Source organism: Setaria viridis, chromosome 7, assembly GCF_005286985.2.
Source record: "Setaria viridis chromosome 7, Setaria_viridis_v4.0, whole genome shotgun sequence".
Classification (NCBI taxonomy): domain Eukaryota; kingdom Viridiplantae; phylum Streptophyta; class Magnoliopsida; order Poales; family Poaceae; genus Setaria; species Setaria viridis.
In genome coordinates, this window is record NC_048269.2 from 25,082,668 (window position 1) to 25,097,345 (window position 14,678).

The 14,678-nt window shown below is 42.9% G+C and overlaps 2 protein-coding genes across 4 annotated transcripts; both read left to right on the forward strand.

Moving 5' to 3' along the window:
* Nucleotides 1-4,882: 4,882 nt before the first annotated feature.
* LOC117863519 (serine/threonine-protein kinase GRIK1) lies at nucleotides 4,883-11,500 on the forward strand. Of its 3 annotated transcripts, none has more exons than XM_034747278.2 (12): nucleotides 4,883-5,061; nucleotides 5,204-5,650; nucleotides 6,422-6,496; nucleotides 6,575-6,619; nucleotides 6,932-7,006; nucleotides 7,954-8,041; nucleotides 8,165-8,274; nucleotides 9,744-9,839; nucleotides 10,301-10,367; nucleotides 10,626-10,741; nucleotides 10,828-10,906; nucleotides 11,007-11,500. In XM_034747278.2, exons 2-12 carry the CDS (start codon nucleotides 5,261-5,263, stop codon nucleotides 11,144-11,146), a joined length of 1,281 nt encoding a protein of 426 aa, XP_034603169.1. In that variant the 5' UTR covers nucleotides 4,883-5,061; nucleotides 5,204-5,260; the 3' UTR covers nucleotides 11,147-11,500. The 3 variants fall into 3 exon arrangements, with proteins under 3 accessions (XP_034603169.1, XP_034603168.1, XP_034603170.1); XM_034747277.2 differs by having other exon boundaries at nucleotides 5,236-5,650; XM_034747279.2 differs by having other exon boundaries at nucleotides 4,883-5,055; nucleotides 5,236-5,650.
* Nucleotides 11,501-11,724: 224 nt separating this feature from the next.
* On the forward strand, nucleotides 11,725-14,246 carry LOC117863520 (signal recognition particle 9 kDa protein). The gene is made up of 4 exons (XM_034747282.2): nucleotides 11,725-11,925; nucleotides 12,030-12,098; nucleotides 13,774-13,867; nucleotides 13,965-14,246. The coding sequence occupies exons 1-4, from the start codon at nucleotides 11,854-11,856 to the stop codon at nucleotides 14,039-14,041; spliced, it is 312 nt and encodes a 103-aa protein (XP_034603173.1). The 5' UTR covers nucleotides 11,725-11,853; the 3' UTR covers nucleotides 14,042-14,246.
* Nucleotides 14,247-14,678: the final 432 nt, after the last annotated feature.

Consider the following 14,678-nt stretch of genomic DNA (forward strand, 5'->3'; position numbering starts at 1 on the left):
TCTATCCGGCCAGTTCCGGTCGGCCCATGTCGGCCCGCCGCACGAATCATTGGCGCCGCCGTGAGTGCGTACGTGCGCGCGGTCCCTTCCCCTTCCGCGGCGTCCGCCGTGGCGGCACCTTACTGGCCGCGGTAGGGGGTGCGGGCAGCCAATGGCGAACAACGTTGCGGGCGCTGCAATACTCCTCGGGCCCCGCCGCGCACCCGCACCTGCCCATCATGGCTGCCCCCTCCCGCGCACGAGCAGTCGAGCACGAGGTAGCGTAGCGTCTGCCGCCACCAACCGGATGGATCGGCGGCCACCGCCATATACGGCAGCGCGCAACGCAGAATGTGTCCAGGCCGCAACAGGCAAAACTGTGAAACGCGCGGATCGAGTGCAGCGATTTGGTCGGCAGTAACTTTTGCTGCTTGTTTCTTACTTCAGCTCCACCAGTGCGATCGATTAATCGAAATGCATCGCAGCGTAAGGGTAACTTTGCAACTTCTCGCGCCAGGAGGTGCATTGGTCATAAACGTACTAGAAGTGCATCAGTGCATTTGGTGGTGTTGTATTTCTCTCGGGATGTATCAGATATGTATGTAATGAATCTACTAGTAAATGTAGTGGGTAAGGCCAGTCTTGGTGGAGTGTTATGGAGGTTTCATGGACATTAAATCCTATGCCACATCAGCAGTTTTGCTAAATTGGCAACCTAATTATGAGGAGAGAAGAGGAGAGTTTCATCCCCATGAAATTCACATGATAGTTACCAAGTCCAATGAAACACAATGAAACTTACACCGAGGATGGTATAGTTTCGTCACATGACACATTTGATAATAACTCTACGTAAAAATTAAATGTTGCAGGTTGTCTATGAAACTATGTAATAAAAATATGCACTAAAAGTGACAGTTTCATTTTTTGAAAAAAAATGATATGGCAGTTTTGGTGAAACCGTACACTGAGACTGGCCTAATTCTCTCAAATCTCATGATGACACTATGTTAGAGCCCTGAGAACCTACGTCGCGGGACAAGCAATTCCGATTTAGGTTCTATTCCCTTCATCTCAAATTACTATTCATTTTGAAATTCCTATTCATTTTGATAGGGACTCGAAGATAAAACGCATGAAGCAGGAAACCAACAAGCAAATACACACCGAGGCATATATAGGCAGCCTACCTTTTGACTTTTGTTGACCGATAGGTCAGTCCACGAGCCCACTGAAGTAGAGGCCAGGAGCCTTTCTTATTTGTCCGCCATTCAACCCATATAGGCAACCTAGTCAATTACTCTTTCTATCTATCGAAATATTTATTGCTGACTCTCTTTTCACAATATTTAGTTATTCATCTTTTTTAAAATTTTATTATAATTATAAAAAAGTAATGTTTAAAATATATTTGATAATTGTACTTACATAATTTTTGAATAAGATGCAAGCGTCTTGACCAAAAATATTAAGGAGATAGCAATAATGTGGCGCCTTTCATTGGGCGATGGTGAGAAGGCTTGGGCCTAATATCTCATGGGCGAATGGGCCAGTATGTACAACTCGTGAATGACGACGGCGCGGACGAGTTTGTGGACCGTATAAGAAAGGACAATCATCGGCCCAGAAGCGCGATGCGGCCCATCCGACGCAGGCAGAGGATGGGAAAACGGCGCGCGAGACTGACGGAATGTCTTCTGACTTTTGGTACCTGGGAAATAGCTATAATGATTCATCAATGCATTCTCTTAGCTGTGCTGGAAGATAAGGGGCAGGCTGTTAGCAACCCTTCCTTAATCCAATAGAAATGACACAGGCAATCTGATGCAATAGTAGCTGATACAAGTATGAGGGAAATAGAGTTTGGGATAGGAAAGCACAGCAGGGGGATCGAGATAGTAGAGCAGCAAGATCTAGAGATAGAGAGAAATCAGAATAGTTGAGGATCTAGAGGATTGGAGAATAGGAGACAGACTTGTTCTGTGTATTTCTTCGATGCCCATCACTGAAGCAGCTCGTGCCCTTGCACTCCAGACCCAGCCTCTTGGACTCCCTCGGCTCATGGCCCATATGGCCCAATAGTCAGTCCCTAACATTCCCCCCTTCTTAAGATCCGATTTGCCCCCAAGTCGATGAAATAAAATCTTCATCAAAATCATAGTACCACCTGGATCCCATGGCAGTTGCAGATTCTTGGCGATCAGCAGCAATAAGAATGGCCATGCCTGATGACTGAAAACCACTTCTGCATGTGCTTCATATCTGAACCTTTTACATGGTTGGTTATATAATGTTGCTATCAGACTGTCCATATTTATTAGCACTGCATTTTCTAACAATTCCATCCAGTTTTTCCTTTCCCCCCTAGGAGAATGGAATGCCCCTGTATTTAGCTCAACCACAATGTCACCAATTGCTAAACTGAAGCAATTATGAACCTGGGAAGGCAAAACAACAGTAACACTGACTTCTTGTAAAGCCATTGGCAAATCCCAAAACTGAACCAATAAATCAGGAATATCATCACAACATTTTTGCTGCTTCATCTCTCGTGCAAATAACAAATTTAGATTGATAATTCCTGGATTGCATAGCTTAAACTCTTGATATCACCTCTTAGTCTCAGTAGCAAGCATCACCATGTCAAAGCCATAAGGTTGGAACTGATTTCTGAATACTCCTCTAAGCAATTGCCTCTGGATTCCAGAATTCCAGGAATGCATCACAGTGTACTCTACCAGACTAAACTTCTGCAATAGTGGCTTCCTGGCGTTTATATTTTCCCACAACAATTCTTGTTCTTTTCCTGAACATTGCCCAAGTATACAAGGATTGAACAACAATGGGGGCAGATGGAGCCAGTCAAAGCACCAAAAAGAACTAATCCCACCATCTACGTGTGGGAGATGGTGTGGCAATGGTCTTGGCCGAATCTTGGCACTGTCACACATGAACACCATGGGTATCGACGGCGACCGTTGCATGGGATGCAGAGTAGGTCCATCACACATCATCATAATTAGCAGAGAGGTCAAGGATGAGAAATTTTGTTGAGCTGGAGGTGGCCATGGAGGCTTCCTATGAAAACTGAAAGACCACCTCACGAAGTCATCATCAAATAATATCTGGAAAGACGACCATGGCCTTGGACGCATATCAGCATTGTCAGAACTACTGCCCGATGGCATTGATGGCGGCCATGGCTGCCAGTCAGTGTACCTCCTTGACAGAGCCCATAAAATCACCACATCACAAATCATATCATCTAGGTGGAAGAAGTTTAGAGCAGTACCTACACCACAATTCGATGCTGGAACATTCTTGGTGACCAATGGAACAGCAGGCACCTGGAGCTCATCACGGCGGCGTGGTCCATGACATCCAGGACGACCATGGACTGGACAACAACATCGATGCTACCGCGTGCTCCTGCAATAGCAAGAACCTCTGCACATCCTCCAGCTGCATCAGCCTCCACAAATAGCTTCTCAGAGTTATGGTCCTCGGACACAGCTTCAACAAGTGGAAACGCAGTTATCTTGTGGTTGGCGCTGGCATCGACATCGAGGCCCCGAGTTGAACCAGTGGTGGGCGCCTCAATGCTGGTGATGTTGGGAACAAAATTGATGGTCGTTGCAGCCACAGCAGCAAGGCTGGAGTCTGGGTCATGCCCCTCGATGATGGTGGATGTAGTAGAAGCTCCAAGCATGGTCGAAGATGAGCTTGCCATGGTGTCACAGCAGCTCAGGTCTTGAGATGACCCCCACTTGATGTCCAGCTGACAACAGCCAGTATACACACACCGGCCATGTAACTCCCCAAATGCTTCTGCTGCACCATACTTTGTTTCAAACACAACCTGAGCCAACACATGATCTGATCCTCCAAGCACTTGCACATGCTGCACCTCGCCAAACGGATCAAACACAAGATGGAGAACCTCCTCAGTGATGGGATAGTAAGCCTGGTGAATGGTGACCTGCAGAACTCGGCTAGGCGATCTCCAATCACTTGCAGACATTTCATCGAACAGGTTGCAGGCGCCGCTATTGCAGCCACCATTGCTGAAGCAAATTGGCCACAAATCACTCCGGCTCACTTCCTCTTTCCACGCCATCTCCAGATCGAAAAAAAAAAATCCAAGGATTCGAACATCTCTGAAATACACAGAACAAGTCTGTCTCCTATTCTCCTATCCTCTCTCTGGCTCATGTTCTTCTTTCTTCTCTAGATCCTCAGCTATTCTGATTTCTCTCTATCTCTAGATCTTGCTGCTCTACTATCTCGATCCCCCTGCTGTGCTTTCCTATCCCAAACTCTATTTCCCTCATACTTGTATCAGCTACTATTGTATCAGATTGCCTGTGTCGTTTCTATTGGATTAAGGAAGGGGGTTGCTAACACAGGCTTGGCATCCTTTTGTACACTGAAGTCTAAATCTGTTTTCTCAAATTGACACAACAATTACACTCTCAAGTTGAAAAGGACATTCAATCATCGCATTCTGAATTGAGTCGCGGCCTCGAACCAGAAGCTGTGGGAGCCCTCACCGTGGCCGCAGACCTCGACCTGCAGAAGAGGATGCCAGGTTGGGGAGGAGGAGAGCGTCGGCGGAGGGAGCTTCCTCAAGTTTGGGATCTGCTCCACCCATGCTCGAGCCAGGGGAAGTGACGAGCTGCAGCTACCGGGCGGCGGCGATGGGGATTGGCCGATAGGGGGTTTCATGTGCTGTGCGCGAGCGCGAAACGGCGACCGCAACCGCAAAGCGAGCGGAGAGAGATGGGGTGGCCTCGTCTTGCTTGCCGTCAGATGTGTGATGGACGGCATCGGGCCCCCTTCGTCCCTTGGAGGCAGAAACAGGCAAACAGCTATACTGTGGAGAGGATCTGGATCCGTAAAACAAACACACCCTATTTCCTGCTCTTTTTTTTCCTCCCTCCCACGCATTCTCGTCTTCGCCTCTCTCTCGGGGTCTCGGCCGGCCTTTTGCTCCCGTCGACGACAGGGCGGGGCCAGTGGCGCCGCGCCGCCCGTGGCCAGTTCTTCGTCGGGCGCTTCTCCGGCGACGGGCGTCCGGTAGGGGTATGCCCGCCCCCATTCCCTTTCCTTCATTTCCCTTCCAGCTGTGCGAAATCTGACACCCAAACCCCTGCAATTTGTGTTCGGATCTGACCATGTATTTCACCTACGAACTTCTATTTTCTGTGCAAAATTATCTGACCAGGTCCTATACTCTGCCTCCGCCCCTGATTCTAGGGTTTCTGGTGCCTTCTCGCTCTGAATGGCAGACCTTACGGACATAGGCTGCTGCAGTTGCTTTAGCTTTTTGAGGAAACCCAGTGTACCTGCACGTCAGCCTCGGGAAGCTGATGGCATACTATCTGAAGATTTGCTGAAGCGCCAATCAGCTGAAGATCCTGATGGGAGTTTCTACACTGGAGACGATCCTGATGTAAGCTTTTACAATGGGGATGATCTTGATCGAAGCTTCTACAATGGGGATGATCCTGATAGGAGCTTCTATGATAGAGATGATGCTGAGTATCTTCATGGAAGTGATGATGGACCACCGAGGAAGACTTCTGAAGATATTATACAGTCAAGAGCTCAAAATGGCTTTGCATGTAGAGAGATCCCAGTTAAAGAGACTAAAAAAGTATTCCGCTCAGAGGTAACATTTTTAACGCTTCATTTTTTTTTACCCAGCTATCTGCGTACGTGCACTTGCATTTCCATATTTGAAACTATGTCTATTGAGATCCTGCCTAACTATGCCCACTGTATGCATGAGCTTCTCATAAGAACTTGGATTCTGTCATATCACGCAACTGGCACCTCCCATTAATTTAGATATTTTTACCATTTGGCCTTTGATTAAGTTTATCTTTTCGAAAAAGATGTAGACTTGACTTGGTATATCAGAACGGCCTTTCCCCCTTAGTAATTGCACATAACCTTTCTGAAAATGAGCTTTGTTATCCTTAAATGTTATCCATGCCATCAATAGTTATCAAAAGAAGACTGTCTGATTATTAAAAAAAGGTGGACTGGCTAAGCATTTTTTCTTCAAAATGCAAAACTGTACTATGGATCATTCTTACAACTTTGTCCCAACTTGAACTGAACACTGGTGATGGACTATGACCGGTGATATCTTCTTTCCATTTTGCATAAATAAATCCCTTTTTTGTCTGAATGATAAGGAAGTAATGCATCTTTTCTGGAATGGTAAACAACCAGTCCAACCTTCTTATTGCATTATAGGAAAAGCCCGTTCTACTTCCCGTCAACAATCTGACCTGTTTAAAGATACGCACAAAGCATTTGAAAGTAATTCCAATACATAATTTAGCATGTCCAATGAAGGATAGCAATTTGTATGAGACAATTTTACCTTTTACATTGGACACTACAGTAACGCTGTCCTTTTTGGCATGTTAAGGATGAAAATGGTTATAAGATGGTCAATCAGTATGTCCATTTGGGAAAGATTGGTTCTGGAAGCTATGGCAAAGTGGTAAGAAACCTTGTATGTGCTAATAATTAAGTTTTCCAAATAGATGTCTAAATTCCTTTTATTTTGATGCTGAAAAAGGTTCTATACAGAAACATTAAAGATGGGAAGCTATATGCAGTGAAGGTATTGCTTTCTGTTACTCTCTTGTGTTACTAGCATAAGTATCTTTTTATCAAACCCTTTCACGATTGCGTATGCTTGCTGAATATGCACTTTCTTCTGGTAGCTACTAGTTACACTTTGTTTCTTTCTAATATGTTGCACCTTGGGCATATTTTGGGTGCTAGCTATGCTTCCTTCAGGACTTTGCAATCAGCTGTTCTGTATTGCATCTTTGCTTTGCTCAACACTGTTACTGTTAACACTTATATGTGTCCTGGGTGCATGTGCTGATGTCTCACTTATGTAATTTTAGTCCTTTCCCTTCTCTTTCAGGTTCTGAATAAGCCCTACATGATGAAAATACGTGTTGTACGATCAGAAACTGCCATGACAGATGTTCTTCGTGAGGTAACTTTGTCAGCTTATCTGTCCATGTAATACTTGTTTTGTTGTCATGCATGTGTACCTTAGTTCCATTTTAAAGTTGTTGCGCGTGCTTTGATGATGTTATCTCTCTAGGATCTACATACATAAGCTAACCAGTTGAAAAAAAATGCTAATTGATGTTGTTCTGTCCGATACTTGAACCTGATAAAATAATAAACATTTTGAAGTATTTGGTTAGTGACTGGAAGGATTTTTTATTTAGTTTACCGGAATATCATGTTTTGGGGCTTCTGCTGTTTATGGACTTACGTTTAATTTAAGTAAAAACAACTAGGCACCCTGCTCTTGAGCATATGAGAATGCCCAGCTCACATATTTGGGATGCATTTATCTGATATAAAGGTGGCCAAAAGCATATATTTGCAGTATAGTTTTCTTATGATCACACCATGAGTCCATGTTTCCCAGCTATAGATCAGCAGTTAACTGTACACTTTGTGCAATAGTAACCCATTTAGCCTCTGAAGAGAAAAGGATTCATGGGAATGTTACAGAATTCATATATCTTTTGTTTATTTGGAAACTCTATTTGCTGCCGTTGCTGGTTCCTTTCCAGTTTCATTGGCCATATGATTTTTTGCTGGATGAATCCCCAGCTCAATAACTACCACGAATAGGCTGATCTGTAGCTTCATTTCCTTTCCAAAGTCATGAAATTCACTCTTAGTCTTGAGCTGCCTTAAGAGGCTAAATAGATACCCATCACCAATATAGGTGGATTAGGGTCAAAATATTGTTAGAATCAGTGGAAAGTTTCCTGTAAAAATGTAGAAGCATACTGTATTGGTCACTGGCACTATAGCACACCCCAGGTGCAGTGTATGCATCCTGATTTTACATGTTAATTTGCTTCATTGTTTATTGTTTACAGTATCTAATTCCTTGCCCCTTTTTTGTATTGGATACAGGTATCCATAATGAAAATGTTGAATCACCCCAATATTGTAAATCTTGTTGAGGTGATTGATGACCCAAACATAGATAAATTCTACATGGGTATGTAATTATGTTCCCACTGTTATACCTTTCATTTTATATTACTTAAACATGACATTATGCATTCTATTGATTTTTAATACAATTGCCATTTACATTTTATTTTTTCATTTGCATTGCCAGTTCTTGAGTATGTTGAAGGAAAAATGGTTTGTGATAACGGTTTAGAAGAAGCTACTGCAAGAAATTATTTGCGAGACATAATATCTGGTCTTATGTATCTTCACTCTCATGTAAGATGTCAGTTTTTCGTTTCTGATAACTCTGGTTTATCATGGTGAATACTTTGCCATATCAAAGTTTACAATTTAGGAACACAAATGCTGTATAAGTCGCTCTATATTATGTTTAACACAATTTTCTAAAGTGCTGGGATTTTGAAATTTTTATTTGAGCATCTCTTTGTTTGTTTTGCACTTATTAATCCAAGCAGCCTATTTTTGCTTTCACAAAGCCCCCCCCCCCCCCCCCCTCCCCCACCCCCCCTTTCACTAGACTTGATTATTATAGTTGATGGCCAAGTTGAACAGCAAACTGATATTCCCTGCAGATTCTGAGCAATCAGCCTTGCTTTTTTTTTCCCTCCTTTTGATTTGCAAATTGCAACTGCGCATCTTGTTTAGCTCCTCAATCAGTATTTAAGTTAACTGATTGCATGAGCAAATATTAGTTTGGGTTTGTAATGCATGCTCATTGCTTGATTATGAAGGATCAATAGATTTCTGCAAGCTACTTCTCACTACACACATATAAGTTCACTTGACTCCTGGATTTGGAGGGTTCAGCTTCCATAAGCTTAAGCCCAGTGAAGTGATATTTGTTTGGTTTTTAGGGACTGATTGAATTCATTAAAAAATCTGGCAATGTCCTCGCTCGAGTACTAGGCAAATCACAATCAACATTTAGGATGGTGGCATGCCCCAGAGATTGGTTTCTGTTGTTGAATAAAGCTCCAGGTAGTATATCCAGCTATCTGTCATGCATATTATTTATCTGCCCGTTGTGCACTTGAGCCCTATCAGCAGTGTGCAACGCAAGCAACTGCTGTGGTGGACTGGAGGGTGCTGGAAGGAGCAACAGCATGCTGCTAGACATCTACCTGTTTAACAATGTGGTTCATTCAACAGTCAAGTTAGGCTTAGAATGGAGGGTATGACATAGGTCTGTTAGGCATGCACTGCAACACGAATTTAGGAGGGCTAAATCTAGTTAGTAACTGAGTCCATTTAAGTTCTAGAAGACAGTTAGAGATGAAGCTAGTGTCAGAGACCGAATCCTAACTAAGCTGTGCACTTGAGTTTTGTTCAAGCAAGAAATAATTCCTCCAGTCTCTGCTGTTTGCTAGCTCTCAAGCCTTCAAGTCTCTCATCTCAATCATGTAATAATATCATAATTCAAGTAACACCATCTGGCCATCATTTGCGCAGTAACAATCCTGATGCAAACCATGTTTCATGGTTCGCATCAGGAAACCACTAAACTCCAATGTGAACCACAGTTCAAAATTGTGTTTGCCTACAAAAACAAAAATCCCATGGTTCCAAGCTTCCCAGTTGAGGTTTATGTACCCCATTTTTGGACATATTTACATATTATTTACATGCATTTCTGATCGCCTGTTTTTCTATGCCATGCTGTATGCTGTGTGCTTCCCAGCTTGATTGAGACACTGAATCTTGTATTTTTTTTCCCTAATACACAGAATGTTATTCATGGTGACATTAAACCAGACAATCTCTTGGTTACCAGTACTGGCAATGTGAAGATAGGAGATTTCAGTGTAAGCCAGGTTTTTGAGGTAAGGTCTATAGTCCTGTAACTTTGTGTATTCTATAATAATTATTATTATTCCTGTCAGGAAATAATGCTTTTCAGTTGAATGACCTCACCCTTGAAAGAGATAAATGCCTAATTTCTGCTATCTATTGTTAATTGCTCTTGCTCTGATGAAAAATGGCTCTGTATATTCAGAGTTTCTCAAATCAGGTTTGTATTGATGTAAACACTTTTAATTATGTCACTCCCTGTCTTCCCTAGGATTTTTAAGATAACTTCCATGTTCTTCTTTTGGAAATATGTTCAATGTTTAGTAGGCCCATAAATTGGATAAAACTTGTTTCATTCTTCAACTCAAGTAAAATCTACTTGATCTTTCAAAGTATGGGTATGTTCTTGTGGTGAATTCTTCTAGATTATCTATTTTCATATTTTGGTGTACTGATAAATGGGTACAGTGGTGCTGACGTGTTTGCAACGTAGGATGATGATGATATGCTTTGGAGATCTCCTGGCACTCCTGTTTTCACTGCACCAGAGTGCTGTCAAGGTACTAGCTATCTTTGATGTTTAATTTCTAAATGTTGCGTATAAAATTAGTCAATCGTCAGACTATCTATCGATACAAGACTGGCTTTTAGATGCTCTATTTTCATAGCTACATGATTACAGAATCAAAAATAAATGAAAATGCGAGTATGCAAAAGACCAGAATTTTTTCTGCCATTTTCAAAATTACTAAATTTTCTTTGGCTATCGGCTATAAACTTGCTAAATATGGTGAAGTGATCTCTTTACCTTACTGCAGGTTCAGCCTACCATGGTCGGGCATCTGATACATGGGCAGTTGGTGTAACTTTATATTGTATGATTTCTGGGCAATATCCATTTCTTGGAGATACATTGCAGGAAACTTATGATAAGGTGCAAAAAAAACTGCCTCTTCCTTTTCCTTTTGATTTTATTTAGACAAATGCATGAATCTCACTTGAGTTGTTGCTACAAAATAGATTGCCAATGATCCTGTGCAAATACCTGACGACATGAACCCCCAACTTGCTGATTTGCTCCAAAGGCTTCTCTGCAAAGGTTGCTTTACCACCCTATGGTTTCGATAAATCGAGCTTTGGTGCCAGATATGCTCTGTTAACGGATGCCCTTTCTGTTTCCACACGTGCTTGATTTGCAGATCCGGGGGATCGCATCACCCTGCAGGCTGCGGCTGAGCATCCTTGGGTTGCTGGGGACAAGGGGCCAGTCCCTGAATTCTTCTGTAGATGTGGCTTTGGCCGCAGGAAGAGGAATGATTTTCGGGAAGAAGTGCAATAACAGAGATGGTCTAAAGGTCTAGTGTAGATAATTGATGAGGTGTTGCAAAACAAAGCCCTGACGATACGCTTCTCCGTTGTCTTGTATTCCCCTCTTCCAATCGAGCTGTAGGTGCTCGACTGGACATAATTCTTTCTTTCTTTCTTTCTTTGCTCCGGTACAGAATAGAGTTTAACCCTATGCGAGTAAAACCACTGCGCCGTCTCTCAAAATTTCTCCCCCTATAGGATAGATATAGTCACAAGCCAAGATGCCTCAAGTCCTCTGACATTCAAATACAGTTTCTGAACGCTGTGTGCATTGTTTGGAAGTTGGAGCATATACCGTTTCTATCTGTGACGTTCATTCTGTCAATTCTAGTATCGTGTACTCTGTACTGTGCACATTTAACTTCAGAGCACGATGGTTTCATATTGTAGCGAAGGTGAGATTACCCGCAAAAAAAGGGTGAGTTTAGCGCTGAACAAATGATCATCCAAAAAAATGCTAATGAATAATTTTTTTTTTAGATTAGCTAATGAACAAATGTGCAGCCTCATGTACCATAGGCAGCCCAATAGCCCATCTTACAGAAGGCGAGTTCGCACCTCGGCCCACGGTAGGCCGCTCCTCCAGTCCTCCCCTCACCTCTGCTCTCTTCCGACTCTCCGTCTCCGCGCATACTCGTTGGCTCTTCCTCGCCGCCTTCGTCCCTCACCGCCGCAGCGATGGTGTACTTGGATTCGTGGGACGACTTCGTGGAGCGATCCGTGCAGCTCTTCCGCGCCGACCCCAGCGCCGTACGCCGCCGCCGCGACCCCGATCCGCTCCTCTCCCCCGAATCCCCTCCCGCTTCGTTCCCTGTGTCCGATGTAACCGAACCTGTCAGTGCGCCTCTCTGCAGACCCGCTATGTGATGAAGTACCGGCACAGCGAGGGGAAGCTCGTCCTCAAGGTCACCGACGACCGCGAGGTACCGCGCGTGACTTGTTCACTAAGATTTTTCTTCCGCGCTGTTGGTTTGGGACATGGATGGCTGGTAGATGGTGTGTTCTAGATGCCAATCGCTAGGGCGGCTGTGCAATTGCGCATATTGCAGCGGAACTGTGCTGATCAAGTGTTACATATTATGCGCTCTGTCAAATTTGGCTTGCATTGGACTATTGGAGCAATCACCTTGTGTTTCACGCTGTAGTTGGGTGCTTTGATTGGGTGATGTGAAAGCTGGATACGTTGCAGTATGTGACCTAAAATTCAGCAGTCTGAAAATGTATTGGACCATTGGCAGCATCTGTTCGAGGATAGGAAAATTAAGAATAAGATTGGCGCCAATTGTTCTGAAGTGACTTGTTCATATCTCAAATCTGATTGATTATGTGGCATTAGTGAATATTAGTCTTGTGTGGCGATAGTCAAAATTAGTTGTGAAGATCTGTACTATTTGTTGGCATGCGTAGGTTTCCTTTGTACTTCAAAAGGTCATTATTATTTACAAGTCAACTGCTCTTGCTTCCAGCTAGTTAGTTTTTGAGTGACCATCATATGTGAACTGTTTTCTGTTTGTACAATACTGAAGGGTGCTGTTTTAGCTCAAACTCGAAAGGTGCTTATTCTATTGGGGAACACTGTGTTCTGCGCATCTTTTACATATGCTTCAGTAGACTAATGCAGCTAGTTGCTTCACTATTCTGGAGCCTTCCACTTCTGTATTTGCATAATTGCACTGCCATAAAATGTCACCATATGCTGGTCAAGCAGCAGATTGCTCCCAGTAAACGCAAATTTTGCTAATGCTTAAACATAAATGTTGGAACTACGTAGGCATATGTTTCCTAGAACAAATACATGCCTGGACATTGCTTTTCTACAATAGATGATTAGTTGTTACAGTTCTATAAGGAAGGTTTACTTTCATATTATAAGTCTTTAATGGGATAGGTATTTTATTAGAAACCTTCTTCAGCTAGAAGAAACACTTTTTTATGTTGATGATGAAATAAAAGGTACTGAGTTTAGAATGTCTTGAGCTAACATATAAACATTAAGAAAGCACTTGACTTGCAGAACCTTCAAAATGTGACATCTACTGCATCATAGTTAACAACTTGCAAATAATAGAGTTATCTTTGAAGGTTTACTGGATCATATTTACTTGCTTGTCCTTGTGATCTCAGACTGAGATAAATTATCAACAAAATCCAATCAGTGGTATCTAAAAAATCAATTGTTTATTGAAATATGTTCCCATATGAATGTTATGCATTGAGATAAGCTTACCAGTGCGAGGCATTGCTTCAGTTAACATTGTTCATCATTGCTTCATTAAGGTTGTGTTTAATGTTGGTTTGTATTCGCCACTGTACTGCAGATGCAGTTCTTATGTGCTGTAATGAAAGCCAGAACTTTGAACTTCCCATAGTAGTGTTGCGTCTTGCTTGTTTATTTCAGGAGCAAGCATTGTGTATTCTAAGCTGAGAAAAGTACCTAATGATATCAAAACCTAGACGGTAGTTGTGTAACTTGTTACTAGCTGCTGAAAGGTCATTGATTGCTAGCCAGTGTGTTAATTCTGGCATGCCGCATGTTGTGTGAAGTTTGGTTGAAATTAAGCATCCCCTGCTTTGCTGACGAAGTGTATTTGCCCACAGTGCTTGAAGTTCAAGACAGATCAAGCTCAGGATGCAAAGAAGATGGAGAAGCTCAACAATATCTTTTTTGCTCTCATGACTCGTGGACCTGATGGTATTATGCTGTGTTTACACCAAACGTTACAATCACTGAAGAAGCGCTGAATTTTATCATTTCACTAATTTGGGTTCCTATTCTTTGGATCGTGCAGCTGATATCAGTGAAGTTTCGGGGAAGGAACAGGCAGAGCAACAACAATCAAAGAAAGGACGGGGCAGGAGGCAGTGATGGCTGGCTTGCTCCTGATTTCTTTCAGAAAATTCACAACTGGGATGGTGGATTGACGTTTCATTGACTCTTGTCCCTACTTTGTTACCCTGAAGGAATTTTGGACCATATTGGACATTTTCTGGTACAGAACCAAAAACATACTGAATGAGCTGTCATGAATTCGTGATCCAGAAACACTCAATCTTTGACGTCTCTTTTTGCACCTGCAGCGTTTGTCTTGTTTGCCATGAATCCCTGAATGAGCTATCATGAATCCCTGAAGGAAATTTTGTTGTATGACTAGATAATGGTAATCTGATCTCATCTATTGTACTGCGTATGTGGCCACACCGTGTTTTGCAGGGCATACTGATACCTAGCAAGTAGCAACTATGGCCATGTTAATGCAGGATGAGCGGCCCTGAGCTGATATAGTAGTTAGAGTGACAACGGGGCTGTGCATCCCTGGCAACTTAAAGCCGGTGAAAAACTATAGTTCTGCTGCGCGTCATCTGTTGTCGGGTCAGATGTGCTCGTGCATGCGGCTAACTATTCTGCCTGTAGTCACGAAGGCGAAGCAGATGTCTCGCAGAGGCTGCTGTCTGGTAATATAACGAATTGCATTTGTCAGTGACAAATAAAGCTGCACATTTCA